Source organism: Bubalus bubalis, chromosome 7 (assembly GCF_019923935.1).
Source record: "Bubalus bubalis isolate 160015118507 breed Murrah chromosome 7, NDDB_SH_1, whole genome shotgun sequence".
Classification (NCBI taxonomy): Eukaryota; Metazoa; Chordata; class Mammalia; order Artiodactyla; family Bovidae; genus Bubalus; species Bubalus bubalis.
In genome coordinates, this window is record NC_059163.1 from 52355830 (window position 1) to 52370316 (window position 14487).

General features: G+C 39.6%; 1 protein-coding gene across 7 annotated transcripts in view; it reads left to right on the plus strand.

The window, feature by feature from the left end:
* Nucleotides 1-285: 285 nt before the first annotated feature.
* The window catches only part of GABRA2 (gamma-aminobutyric acid type A receptor subunit alpha2), a 160611-nt gene continuing 146409 nt past the window's right edge, over nt 286-14487 (plus strand). For 4 of the 7 annotated variants that reach the window (XM_025290095.3, XM_044945911.2, XR_006552265.2 and 1 more), the window contains exons 1-3: nt 288-812; nt 1804-1881; nt 4408-4523. In XM_025290095.3, coding sequence (XP_025145880.1) covers nt 1811-1881; nt 4408-4523 — 187 coding nt within the window. In that variant the 5' untranslated portion in view covers nt 288-812; nt 1804-1810. Of the gene's footprint in view, nt 813-1803; nt 1882-4407; nt 4524-14487 lie in introns of all 7 variants that reach the window. The other 3 variants (XM_006056287.4, XR_006552264.2, XM_006056288.4) reach the window with 3 other exon arrangements.

Below are 14487 nucleotides of genomic sequence, written 5' to 3' on the forward strand. Positions count from 1 at the left end.
GCAACCTGCCTTGAACTTGGTCGGGCGTGGATGCGCTGATGGCCAAGTCCAGGCGTGAAGAGTTCCCTCGCCCTCCAGCGGGAGCCCGACCTCTCCTAGGCAGACACGTCGCTCCAGAGCCAGGGCACGTTGTGGGGCGGGCGGCAGGGCGAGGCCCCGGGGATCTAGGGCCAGCCCAGACACACGGCGACCCTGACGCCGTACCAATACCCGCCGGCAGCCCCCCTGGAACCTCGGGGCCTCCAGGGAGCCCCTGAGGGCGGCCGCGGGGCGCAGTGCTGGGCGGCGCGTAGACTCCGCTCCTCCAGCGCGGCGTGGGCGCGGGGAGCGGTGCTCCCGGCGCACCCGGGCGCTAGCCGCCGCCTGGGGCTGTGCAGCGGCAGGTGCCCGGCGGGCGGCCGCGGCTCCCGGCTATCTGGGAGAGGGTGCGGGGCGGGGGTCCCTGCTTTCCCGGGAAACTCGTTAGCCCTCCTCCGGGGCCTGGCTCCTCCTCCTCTAGGCGTGGGGCTCGTGCCCGCCGCTGCCTGCGCGCACCGCGCCTCTGCTAGCGTCTCCCCCTACCCCGCCCGCTCCTGCCAACGCTTCCCCCTCCTCCTCTTCCTTCTCCTCCGCCCATCACCGCCACTACGGACGCCTTCGCCTCCTTCTACTCCTCGCGCCGCCGCCGCCGCCGCGCCTCGCGCTCTCCTGCTTCCACCAGCCCATCGCTCCCGGCTCGCCGGGTTGCTACAGTCAGTGTCTTCTCTCAAGTTTCCTATCTCTTCAAGATCAGGGCAAAGGGAGGAAAACACCAGTTCTGCTTGCCATTTCAGGTAAGGTCGCACACGCGGGTCCCAATAGGGATCTTTGCTTCCCCGTTTACCTTTGGCTTCCCGTGCATGGCTCACCTCCCCTCCCTCCACTCTCCGATGTTCCCTGGAAACCGAAGAGGTTCAGGTCGCCCCCTCCGCCCCAGCATATTTAAAAAATAATATCGATACTCCTCACGAGAAGCCTATTTGCAACTCTAATAAGATCCGAGCCGCCCGGCTCGTTAGCCTGGCTCTTTTATAGTCTTCAACTTTGCACACGGTGATCGCCGCTGCCCGCCTGCCTCGGTTGGATCTCGGAGCCTCACGCTCCGGCTCGGATTGTGGTCCTCGGCTCCGGAGCAGCTGTCAAACGCGTCGTTTCGCAGCAGTTAATCCAAACCCGGCTGCCTCCAAGATGTGGTCTTGGGCAACTGTGAATGGGCAGGGAGGGAGGTGTTTTTATTCGATTTTTATTTGAAAGGGAGTCAAGTAGTGAAGTCGTGAGAACTGCAGTTCACTGTAATGAAAGAATAATAATCGAAAAAAGTGGGCTGGCTGTCCCTTGCTTTTCTCGTGGTGAATGCGGGGGTGGTCTTGGTTGGGGGATTGTGACAGGAAGTACCCGTCTCTCCTCCCCCTTTACACTCTCCTCTTCTACCCATTCTTTTCTCTAGCTCATATGTCAGTGCAGGGTCCCGTGTATTCTTTTTACGTGGGTGACCACAAAACAGCGTTTGCTGACGATAGGGCTGGGGGAAGTTCCTGGCAGAGCAAAGTCTGATTATTTGGTTATCTTTCTGTTCAGAAAAAAAAAAAAAAAAAAAAAGAAAGGGTGGGGGGGAGGACAAACGTCCTTCAATCATCATCACATCCCATACACACTCCACTGAAATCATATCTATTGCTTTAGCTCCAGTTCCCAGATGAAATGACATTCTTTTTGGGCTATTTGGATGGTATGACTGAATGTAATTTTAAGTGTATTTTGTTTTTCTTCCATGATTATACAAAGAGTGGTGATGAAGACGAAACTGAACAGCTCCAATATGCAGTTGCTGCTTTTTGTTTTCTTGGCGTGGGATCCAGCCAGGTGAGACAGTTATTTACTGTTTTGCCATTTTAAATTCAGGGTAAAGGTATGTTTCCTGAATGCCATCAATGCAGACAGAGGTGGCTTTTGAGGAGCTGAAGTATTTTGAAGGACCATTTCTAATGAAAAAAGGTAGTACCAGGAAACAGAACTGTAAAGTGGCAAAGACTATTAAAAGTTTGCTGCTTCTTGTTTGCAGCGATAAAATACAAAAGTGAATACAACATTTTCTTTAAAAAAAAAATCACAGAAGAAAAGAATACTCTTTGGATGGCATATTTTTGCGAATAATTGAAGTGATTGTTATATGTAATAGTAATAACACCACGATTCAATAAAGAGGCCATCAATTTTCCTTTAAGCCAAACAGAAAAGCACAAGCTAAATGATTTGTGGTAACTTAATCTTTTTCTTTCTCTCTTTTCCTTTTTTGCTTAAATGGTCTCGGATCTTTTAGTCAACATAGAAAACCTAAATGATGTGTGAATCTGAAACCTCTAGGTGGAGGTAGTATACAACTTCACAATCACAAACAATAAAACAAAACCTTGATTTATTAATAACTTTTCTGTTACTGATTTAGAAATCTTTTATTCCTGAGATGGTTCTGCCATAAACAGTATTACCTTGAAAATGTAACAAATTCTGTTTTGCCTATATTCTACAAATATAAATTCTAATTTCTGTTGTTTTCAACAACTTCATCTTAATTGCAGTCTTTTCTGATTTTTATCATCAGTGGGCATCTTCTGTTTTGTGCCTAAATTTAGGATATGGTTTTCAGCATACCAGAGTAGTTAATAAAATCTAAGATTCTTATGAATGTCTATGTAACTATTCCTTTAAAAATTAGTATTTATGATTTTATAATACTTTTATTTCCCTTTTACATTTTAATTTTCCTGTCTCAGTAATTGTTAAAGAATGAAAATATTTTCTAGACTTGAGAAGAAATTTCTTTATTAAGTTGTATTTTTATTTGTAAAACAGCTCCTCATTTAATATCTTGATATTGACTTTAGAAAGAAAATGTGACATTAATTAAAAAACACATTTCAGTGAAAATCTCTAAGTGGAACTTTATGATTATCTTAGTGACTAGTTTTAAAGTTAGCTAAAGGCAATATAGAAACTTTTGAGGCTCAACGTATGAAATAATTTGCTTACATAATTTTAAAATGTTTCTTTATACCACAATTTTAATATTTTCTCTGAAGAGAATATTTGTTTGAAGTTGGCTATGAATTTGTTCATGTATTTAGACTATTTTTAGCTACAATCATTTAAATGCAAATGAATTCTGTCAATGATATTTTGGACAATTCACCTTGATCAGAATGCAATTACATATATTCTTTGATTTTAAAGGAGTGAACAAACCGTGGTCAGTTAATAATCATTGAAAATCCTCAGAACTTAACCATATTTTTCTTCTACTAATTTTCTGTTCTATATTTGACCAGTAATGCTCATGCCAGTATTTTATTCTATTATATAAATGATTCTTTTTTTGGACCAGTAATTTAAATCTCTGAATCATTCTGAGGGAAAAAAATGGCAGTGAAAAGGGACATTCTGTTTTATACATCCAGTTGCTACTGCACCAAATTGCTGGATGTCACAAAATCAGGTCTCTGGCTTTCTGTTGGAGAAATAATGGAGAAAATCACTGCTTCTAACTGTCTTCCGGTGATATTTTAAGACCATTTATTCTTTCTGCAAATTTATATCACTCACACACATACACAAGCACGCACACACACATACACACACACGAAGTAGCTGGGCATGTTAATCTTTGGAAGACCTCTGTTGCTCGCTCTCCATAGAGGCCAGTTGGTCGGAGGGGTACTCCTCCAAGGCTATCTGCAGCTCTTGTGTGCTCTGCTGATCCTTTCAGAGCCCACCTCCACCTCCTGGCTACACTGGAGCCTGGAACACAGCCAGCGGAGTTTCCCTGATGTCTATATTGCGCTTGGCCATTGGGTGGAGGTATACCCAAAGTTAGAAAATCATCTTGCTTTAAAAGAGAAAAAGACATGAAAAGAAAAGACATTTCTGAGGAAGATAGAGAAATTTTGTGCTTCCAAGGAGGCGATTTATTTTCCAATTAATATTCAGACCCCTGAAGAGTTATTTCAGGAATCCCTTTGGTTTTTGTACCTTTCTAAATGCAGGATAGCATTGCTAATACTGTCTGCATGTGATAATCTCCAGTCATAATGAATCCTAGGGAATGGATTTTAGAAAGAAATGAATAGTTCACCCAGTATGCTGAGTGGTAGGAATCTGAAATAACTTTGATTTCACACTTCTGATAATCTAGTATTTATTACCTATTTACAACAGACTGTTTACCTTCCTCATTGACACACTGGTATTTATAGAACTGGAAAAAAAAAAGGAGAAAATGGGTGGCACAAATAGCTTAAGGAGCCTTAAAATTCAAATCAAGGAAGAAGAGCATGTTGGCACTTGCAAAACACATATATGTATATATATCAGCTTGTAAAATTATCTGTTTAGGTTGGTGCTGGCTAACATCCAAGAAGATGAGGCTAAAAATAACATTACCATCTTTACAAGAATTCTAGACAGACTTCTGGATGGTTACGATAATCGGCTTAGACCAGGACTGGGAGGTAAAAATAGTTTTCCTTTTCTTAAACACAAAGTAATGCCTTTAAAAGTTAAAGGTAATATTTATATTTTAATACATTTGATACATGAATGCCACTGCTATGTATTAAAAAACACAGATAATAGAAAATAGGGTATATGAAACAACTATCTCTGATTCCTTTTATACAGAAAAAATGTATTTAACATAGCTTTTACAGAATACCTGAAGTCCTATAGAACCGAGACTTTGTGCATGAATAGTTTTTAAGTTAGTTTATTGATAACAGCTAAGTTTTTCAAACTTAGAGTATATGGAAGTGTGACATTATTGGATAGATACGCTTGCTCAGTATCTTTGATTTCCTTCAATGGATTTTGCAGATGCCTATTTTCAGATTGGTATAGATGTGTAGAAATGAGAAACATAAAAATGTAAAGGAGTGTCTGGGTTGAATTTTAGCAAATATACTTATTAGGATTCTGTGATGATATTTCTTTACACATGCATATGACTTTTCTAAGGTACAGCTTTGGTTTAGCATTCTTGAAACTTTCAAAGATATTTTGGATCTACTTGAGCTGTAGACCTAAGTTATTGGCCTGTGGCACAGTTTGAAATCAAATTTAAATGTTTTTTCTCAACTCAGAAAAACAAATCTATTTTATTTTTTCCATACAGGTAAAGGAAATTAAGCTTGGCTAACATGTTAATTTTTAATTATCCTTTAGCATAGTTGGATGATACTAAGGATATTAGGTGTAAATAGGGTAGATGTGTAATTCCTAAAAGAATTCTGGGTTAAAATAGTGTTACTCATCAGTTCTAATATGATATATATGTGTATATATATATACACACATATATGTGTGCAGATATATGAATGCACACATTTATCAAGTGTTTGTTATACTGATTAGGATATTCAGTTTAATAACTAATTCAAAATTAAGACAAATTAGCTGAATGCTTGGTACTGACCAAAGATTTATATAGTTAGCCTGATTATTACCTGTTTGGCAACTTTGCCTTTTTAAATTGCTTGAAGAGATGTGTAGTGACTAAATACCTGGATGTCCATGTCAATATTGTCTTTGAAAAATATAAAAGATGGTTAATTCTATACATATTTGGCAATTGTATGATTTTCATTGCCCAGGAGTCAGAATAGTTGGAAAAGATTCAAGTTGTTTTAAGTAATATGCCATTTAATTGCTGCTAGTTTTGGACTTGAATCCTGAGTGGTACCTTGCATTTTAAGAGGGAAGTGCTGGGAAGGAATAACATCAGAAGTATGGTGTGTTCTGTCTCTCAGAGAGAATTCAATTGTTTAATATACACTTAGTCTATTAAAAGTAAAAACTAATAGAAAAAAGTATTTCCTTAGTAATTAACATGCCTAATGACCATGAATATAAGACATTACTGTCCATGTTAATATATATAGCAAGGAGCTAATGTCAAACTCATACAATAGACGTGTGCCTAGCATGAGGCTGTCATAGTTCATGATGGTGGTTTGAGAGGTAGATTGCACTAAGGCAGATATGTTTTCCAAGGTAGAGATTTTATTATTTTTAAATAAATCATGTGCTGTCAAAAAAACTTAAAATATTTGAGCTAGATCTTAGATTTTGTCTGTGAGTTTTTAGGAGAAATATTTATACTATCAGCGTGTAGTTGGAACATAAAAACTACCTGTTAAAGGACATGGACATTGCCATTTATCTCTTCATATTTCTTTTTAAATACCTCTTCCATTCTTTTTACTTCCATTAGCAGCATTTGAATATAAATCCTTGTCACTCATTCTGTAGGTTAATGCAGTAGACGAAGTGGGTTGTCAGCTTCTTGCCTGGTGACTTCCTTCCCCAGTCCTTCTCTGACATTGGACTTGTGCTAATATTTCACAGTCACATTAGTCTTCTGTTAGTCAATACTTTTCATATATTACCCTCTCGTCTTGCCTACATAGTCACTCAGTCATGCTCAACTCTTTGTGACCCCATGGACTATAGCCTTCCAGGCTCCTCTGTCCATGGGGATTCTCCAGGCAAGAAGACTGGAGTGGGTTGCTATGCCCTCCTCCAGGGGATCTTCCCAACCCAGGGATTGAACCCAGGTCTTCCACGTTGCAGGAGGATTCTTTACCTGTCTGAGCTACCTACTGGGGAAGCCCAAGAATACTCGAGTGGGTAGCCTATCCCTTCTTCAGAGGATCTTCCCAACTCAGGAACTGAACCAGGGTCACCTGCATTGCAGGTGGACTCTTTACCAGCTAGCAGCCAGGGAAGCCCCTCTCATCTTGATCAAATGCCTTTTATAGCTCCCCATTGCTTTCTGTAGACAATGATGAAGAGGAAGTGGAAGGAGTATAGTCCTTGCATGCACATTGATCTAGATTAGAATTCCTGCTCCATCTTCACACTCAAAACCATCCTTGGCCTGTTTCCTTCTGTTTACAATGACATGATATATTTACCTTCTATATTGTAGGTTTGTTGAAAGGATTACATAAATAAAAGTGTATACCAAAGCAAATGCCAGGTACTAGCATTTAAACTCAATCAATTCCTTTGCTCCTTCCATAGGTTCCTATTTTGACAATCAAAACTTTTACAGTTTACTTCTCTGGCTTCATTTTTACTTTGTCACTTATGCATCCTGCACTTCAAACACATCTATCCATTTTCTCTTGATAATCCATTCACATCTTCTCCCTTGGCTGGCTTCCCTGGTAGCTCAGAAGGTAAAGCATCTACCTGCAATGCAGGAGACCCAGGTTCCATCCCTGGGTGCAGAAGATCCCCTGGAAAAGGAAATGGCAACCCACTCCAATTTTCTTGCCTGGAGAATTTCATGGACAGGGGAACCTGGCAGGCTACAGTCCATGGGGTTGCAGAGAATTGGACACAACTGAGCGATTAACACACCCTTGGCGTTTGATCATATTAACTCTTTCTGGGGAATAATTCCTCTGAGGAATCATTCTTCCTCCTCCTTTCTGCTGAACTAAACTTTTCCTGTGATGACCACCTCAACATGGGTCCTTTTGAGTAGCACTCTTGATTGAATTGAAACACCCAGATTCAATTTTCTCTCTGCTGAATTTCTTTAGCAGTCGTTGGCTCTGTATCTCATTTGGTACTTATTATGTGCTATCTTGGATTATTTATTATCTTTTTATGTGTCTCTTGTTACCTTAACAAGATTGTAAACTTATTGAGGCAAGATATTGTATCATAAATCCTCTGCACTCTCAGGAACTAAATATTGATTTGCATATGGTAGACATAAAATAAATGTTGATTGCTTGATTAACTTTTTTGTGACCAGTTAATCATCTGTAAAATGGGATTACTCACATCTGGCTGACCTTTGAGTTGGGAATGTTGAGGGTATATGTTGAGCATCATGCTGCAGGAAGGTGGTGTGGTTTGGTGAAGAGAACATAACTTTAAACTGCAGAGATTTTAGGTAAATTCTCAGCTCGGGTACTAAGCAGTCCTGTGACCTTTCAGTACTTCATCTCTCTGGGGACACATCTGTTGTCTATAAAATGGGATTATAATGATTATTATTAGGGTTTTTGATGAATATTAATAATAATGATATATGCAAAGGATTTAGCCATGACTGGCCTATAGTAGAGAGTTAATACATAATAACTGGAAGGTTTTCAAAACCTTAGTAAATACAGTGTTGTAAATTTCAGTTATTGTTGTGGTTTCCTTTCTGTTCAAAATTCTTAGCCTGGACATCCATATGTTATTTCAAATAAAAAGTTCTGGGAAATTATTTGTATCATTATGTCTCAGAAATTAATAATAAGGAGGGAGTGGGTTTGAGTCAATATTTCAAACTGAACATCTCTATTGATGAATAATCTGGATAATTAAACTCAATTATTATTATATTTCCTTAGTAATGAAATGTAAATGAGTATATAGGAAAGAGAAATCAGTTTGGGACTTACATACATGATGAAAGTTGTACAATATATTGAATGATAAAATTTTAAGATATTTAATAATCAATTATGAAGTGAAATGTTAGATGCTCAGTCATGTCTTACTTCTTTTGACTCTATAGACTTATATAGACAGGCTTCTCTATCCATGGAATTTTCCAGGCAAGAATACCGGAGTAGGTTGCCATTTCCTTCTCTAGGGGATCTTCCCGACCTAGGGATCAAACCTGGATCTCTTGCATTGCAGGCAGATTTATGCAGTCAGATTAATTAATCTTTTTCTTCTTCCAGTTTTATTTAGGTATAATTTACATCTAGCACTATAAACATTTAAGTTGTACAGAACTATGGTTCCTCTTTAACCTGTAGGTCCAAAGACATTACTCAGCTGCTCAAAATCCTGCAATGGTTTCTACTTCAGTCAAAATAATACACAAATGTCTTTTGATGGCCTCCAAGGCCCTGCATGATCTGTCTTCCTATTTTTGGCATCTCCTCACACCACTCTCCTTCTTGCTAAGACTACTATAGTCACATTGGCATCTTTTCTGTTCCATGAAGACACCAGCATATTCCTTGTAGCTTTTCCCCTATTTCCTCTGCCTTGGGTATCTGTTGATCTCACCAATAAGGCCTACTCTGACCAATAAAATAAATACTACAACATGTTCATCCTCTAGCAATTCTGATCCTTCTTACTCAGTTTAAGTCTTTTTTTTTCCCCTTTTTAAATTTGGCTCTTATTATTTTTTAATACACAAGATAATTTTTTAATCATTATGTTAATTGCTTATTTTGTCTCTTTTGCCAGAATTCAGGCCAATGAAGGTAGGAGTTTCGACCAGTTTTGTTATCTGGTCCTCAAGCATCTATATCAGTGCCTGAAACATAGAAAGTGTGGAATTAAATATTTCTTTAATGAATTTTAATTTTATTCTTTTATTTAGTATACTTTCATGAAAAGAATAAACTATAGAACTTACCTTATCCTTAAAATCATCTGAACAGTTTTATTTCCTTACCTTGCTGGTCTTTCATTGTCAGCATCAGCATATTAGGTTGACTTTTTGTTGAATAGAAACATTACTACACCAGTTATTCCAGCTCTTGCCTTATGCTAGTTACGATTCTGCTTTGAACCACCTGTGTGTCTTTGGATGATTTATTAATCCCATCTGTGACTTCACTAATCCCATCTGTGACTTAATTTCATCTGTGAAATTGGAGGAGAGAGTCTACTTAGCCTATTTATGTCACAAGGATAATGGCATGGTTCAACTAAATTAAAAATTTTAAGAAAATATGATGTGGGGTACAATTGATAGCTATTAGTGTTGTTAGGAATAAGAGAGGAGAGTTCTTCAAGGACAATGTCATCTTAGAAGGTAGTATCCTTGAAAGCAGATGAAGAAAATATTGGTAGGTCTTGGTTGGCTTGAAAGTGAAAGTGAAAGTCATTCTGTTGTGTCCAACTCTTTGCGACTCCATGGACTATACAGTTCATGGAATTCTCTAGTCTAGAATACTGGAGTGGGTAGCCTTTCCCTTCTCCAGGGGATCTTCCCAACACAGGGATCGAACCCAAGTCTCCCATATTGCAGGTGGATCGTTTACCAGCTGAGTCACAAGGGAGGCCCAAGAATACTGGATTGGGTAGCCTATCCCTTCTCCAATGGATCTTCTTGTCCCAGGAATTGAACTGGGGTCTCCTGCATTGCAGGTGGATCCTTTACTAACTGAGCTATCAGGGAAGCCCCTTGGTTGGCATACTTCATTGTAAATCTGGAAATATATCTATCAGGACCATATATTCAGACTAGCTAAAACTAACCACTGAATCAGTTTTTCCTTTTTTCTTCATTTTACTCATTGGCGCTAACGACTTGGGTACCACCAATGAGTTTTCACATTCCATAAGAGGCTTTCAAATTGTTAGCTGAATCAAAGGAGCAACATTTTTTTTTTTTTTTGACCATGTTTATAGGGTCACTAAGAAGATGGATGTTTAGACAGGCCTCATATATTTATGACAGCTAACATTCACAGTGCTCAACAGTGACAACTATTAGAAATGACAAAGCTTGGCATCTAAATTATAGATTCAGTCTGGAAAATCTAGATTGAGTACCATGTGCCTAACTGCATTTTGATAAGCTATTTTAAGGAGCTTGTCTAGATAGAATCTCTTCTCTAGTGCTTTGTTTTGTCTTCTAAAAACTTGAAGAAGCTTTATGCTAAGGCCATGAAGAACATGATGTCAGATTATACAGTTAGGATCTGAGTGTCAGGTTCCAACTTCACTCTTGGATATTTTTCCTCCGGCTGTAGAGAGACGGATGTTTCTATGCATTTTACTACTCTCGGATTTATAAAACTAAAACATAAGATATTCAGTGGACAAAAATTAGTACAAAAAAAATCTGGTCTCTCCCAGAACCTAAGAAAGAGTATGATTTCAACATTGCATAATATTACTTTGTGAAGAAATGGTTTAGGATCAGTACCTCTGAATAGCAACATCTTTGAATTTGAATTCTGTTGCCACACTATATTAACTACAAAACTTTCCACTCAACCTCCCTTTGCTTTGGTTTCTGTATTTGTAAAATGTATCTGACTTATTGGTTTGTTAAGGATTTAATGTAAACTTTTTTGGAGTGTTTGACAGAGTAGGAACTCAATACTTGTAGATATTGCTGTCATTGTTGGTTCTACTTCTAGTATGAATGCAGTAGAGGCCATCAATCAGTATTTCCCTTAATTTATAAAAACTGAAACTTATAAAAAAGGATAAATGTGTGGCACATATAACCCAATATTAAAGAAAGGATGTATTTTTTGTGTTTTTTTATGCTGTTAGTTTCATTTTGGAGCATACCTTTGTATTAATATATGTACAGAAACTTGAAAACAAAACCAGTCACAAAAGGAAATATATCATGTTGTCATGACATGTATCAATTAGACATCATCAGTTCATGATAATGAATTTGCCTGTAAGAGTAAAATTATATTTATAAAATGACGTCACTATATGATGCAGATGATGTTTTTAGGGGCATAAAACTGAGAGCATGTCCACGATCCTAGGCTGGGATGTGTCAGGAACTTGAATGGCACCAGCCTTGGGTGTTGCAGCTACAGAGTGCATGCCTGATATTTAACAGCATCTTAAGGGGTGAGGGATGGTGGAGACATTAGGAGATAGCACACTGAAAATGATCTGGAATTGAAGTGGGGAGGGGACAAGCTGGGCAGACAGCAAGGAATTGAGCCTTTGCGAAGTTCTTGTCTCAGGTGGAGGCAGGGCAAGCTTCTTGCATCAGGCCTCTGCTTGAAAGCTATGATGTTCAGCATCTCCTCCTCATTCGGCAGCTGTGATGGGGCTGATATTCTGGAAGAGGCATGAGTCAGTGGAGCATCCAGCCTCCCCTCTCTCCTGATTCAGCCTTCTGAGGTCCCCCAGAGTTGCTAGAGTAGGATAACCTTCTCAGCCATAAGATGATTTTAAAGCCTCTTTCACTCTCTGCCACCAGATCTTCTCCACCCACTTAAGTTTGGCTCAGAGTTACAGGAGACATTGTGTTTGATTAATTCAAGAATGATAAAATGAATATAAATTGGGATGGCTTCACCTAAGTGTGTAAATTTGTAAGTAAAGTGTTAGTTGCTCAGTCATGTCTGACTCTTTGCAACCTCATGGACTGTAGCCCACCAGGCTCCTCTGTCTATGGGATTCTCCAGGCAAGACTACTGGAATGGGTTGCCATGCTTTTCTCCAGGGGATCTTCTCACCCAAGGGATCAAACCCAGGTCTCCCACACACATTGCAGGCAGATACTTTACCGTCTGAGCCACCTGGGAAGTGTGTAAGTAGCTTTGGATAAATCTATAAATGATAGAAATCAAGTTATTTTTCATTTCTTCTTGACTGAAAATTATTTTGTGGGAGGCATGAAGCATAGAACACAGAAAGATACCAGCTCCCTAAAGTAGGATGCTGTTTTGTTGTTTTTCATTAGCTAAGTCATATCTAACTTTTTGTGACCCTATGGACAGCATGCCAGTCTACTCTGTCCTTCACTATCTCCCAGAGTTTGCTCAAATTCATGTCCGTTAAGTCAGTGATGCTATCTAACCATCTCCTCCACTGCTGTCCCTTCTCCTCCTGCCTTCAATCTTTCCCAGCATCAGGGTCTTTTCCAGTGAGTCAGCTCTTCACATCAGGTGGCCCAAGTATTGGAGCTTCAGCTTCAGCATCAGTCTCTCCAGTGAATACTCAGGGTTGACTTCCTTTAGGATTGGCTGGTTTGATCTCCTTGCTCATCAAGGGACTCTCAGGAGTCTTCTCCAGCACCACAGTTTGCAAGCTTCAGTTCTTCAGGATGTTGTTTGGGAGGCTGGAAACTCTGGACATGACTTTCAAAATCAGTTTCTTCAGCTTTGGGTAGGGCCTGTACTCACCCTTTTGCATAGAAATTGTGTATGCTAACTTAAACTAGACACATGGTAATGTAATATGCAGGCTTTTGGATTCTTTTTAATATTTTGAAGCAGACTAACAAACATCTTTGAGTATCTGTACACCCTCACTCTAAAGCTGTGCGTTGCTTGCCCACTCCCTGTCAGGGACTGGGGCTAAGACAGGTTTCTTCAGAAATGATTAGAATGAGGTTCTGTAGAACTCTTTCTCAGTATGTTGCTCTAAGTGTATGTGTGTATATATATATATATCTTGTGATTATTTTATAGGAAAGGTAGACTGAGTGAGTGCATGGCAGTAATGGGTTGCATTATATTGGATGGTGGCACTTTCTTCCCAAACAGCATCTCCTACAAAATTCAAGGCAGCATCACTGAAGTGAGTGACCCAGAGACTACTTTCTCCGTTTTACTGAACTAACACTAAAGCCTTGTTTTCACCTTAAATGGTTTTGGTTAATAGCAGCTTCTTTCAGCCACTGCAGCTAGAAAGGCATTGCCCTTAATCATAATTTTGAGGGATTGTTATTTTTGTTCTTTCAGGCACAAGTATGCCTTGCTCAATGTGTTGTTTTCTCACCAGCTTTTACGCTCAGGTGCAATCAGTGTTTTTCACTCTTTCACCCCTTAATGCACATGGATAAATTGGACCATAGGCATGACTGATCCATTTGTGTTAGTGTTATTTTTTGATTGATACAGCTCAATCATGTGGTGGAAATCTATATTGGCAGTGGAGGTGGCCAAGTGAACAGCTTGGCTAGTTAGCAGTTCATTATTTCTCAATGTGTTAATGTGAAAAGAGACAAATGAAATTAGTTTGCTCCCTAACACGTGTGTTGAAGACTTATGACATGCCAGACAATCTGCAGGATATAAAGATGTACAAGGTGTAGTGTTGGTCTCCAGGGGATAAAATCCCATCAGTTCAGTTCAGTCACTCAGTCGTGTCTGACTCGTTGTGACCCCATGGACTGCAGCATGCCATGCTTCTCTGTCTGTCACCAACTCCCTGAGCTTACTCAAACTACTGTCCATGGCGTTGGTGATGCCATCCAACCATCTCATCCTCTGTCATCCCCTTCTCTTCCAACCTTCAATCTTCCCCAGCATCAGGGTCTTTTCAAATGAGTCAGTTCTTCGCATCAGGTGGCCAAAATATTGGAGTTTCAGCTTTAGCATCAGTCCTTCCAATGAATATTCAGGACTGATGTCCTTTAGGATGGACTATTTGGATCTCCTTGTTGTCCAAGGGATTCTCACGAGTCTTCTCCAACACCACAGTTCAAAAGCATCACTTCTTTGGTGCTCAGCTTTCTTTATAGTCCAACTCTCACATCCATTCATGACTAATGGAAAAACCATAGCCTTGACTAGATGGACCTTTGTTGGCAAAGTAATGTCTCTGCTTTTTAATACTCTGTCTAGGTTGGTCATAGCTTTTCTTCCAAGGAGCAAGTCTTTTAATTTCATGGCTGCAGTCACCATCTGCAGTGATTTTGGAGCCCCCCAAAATAAAGTCTGTCACTGTTTC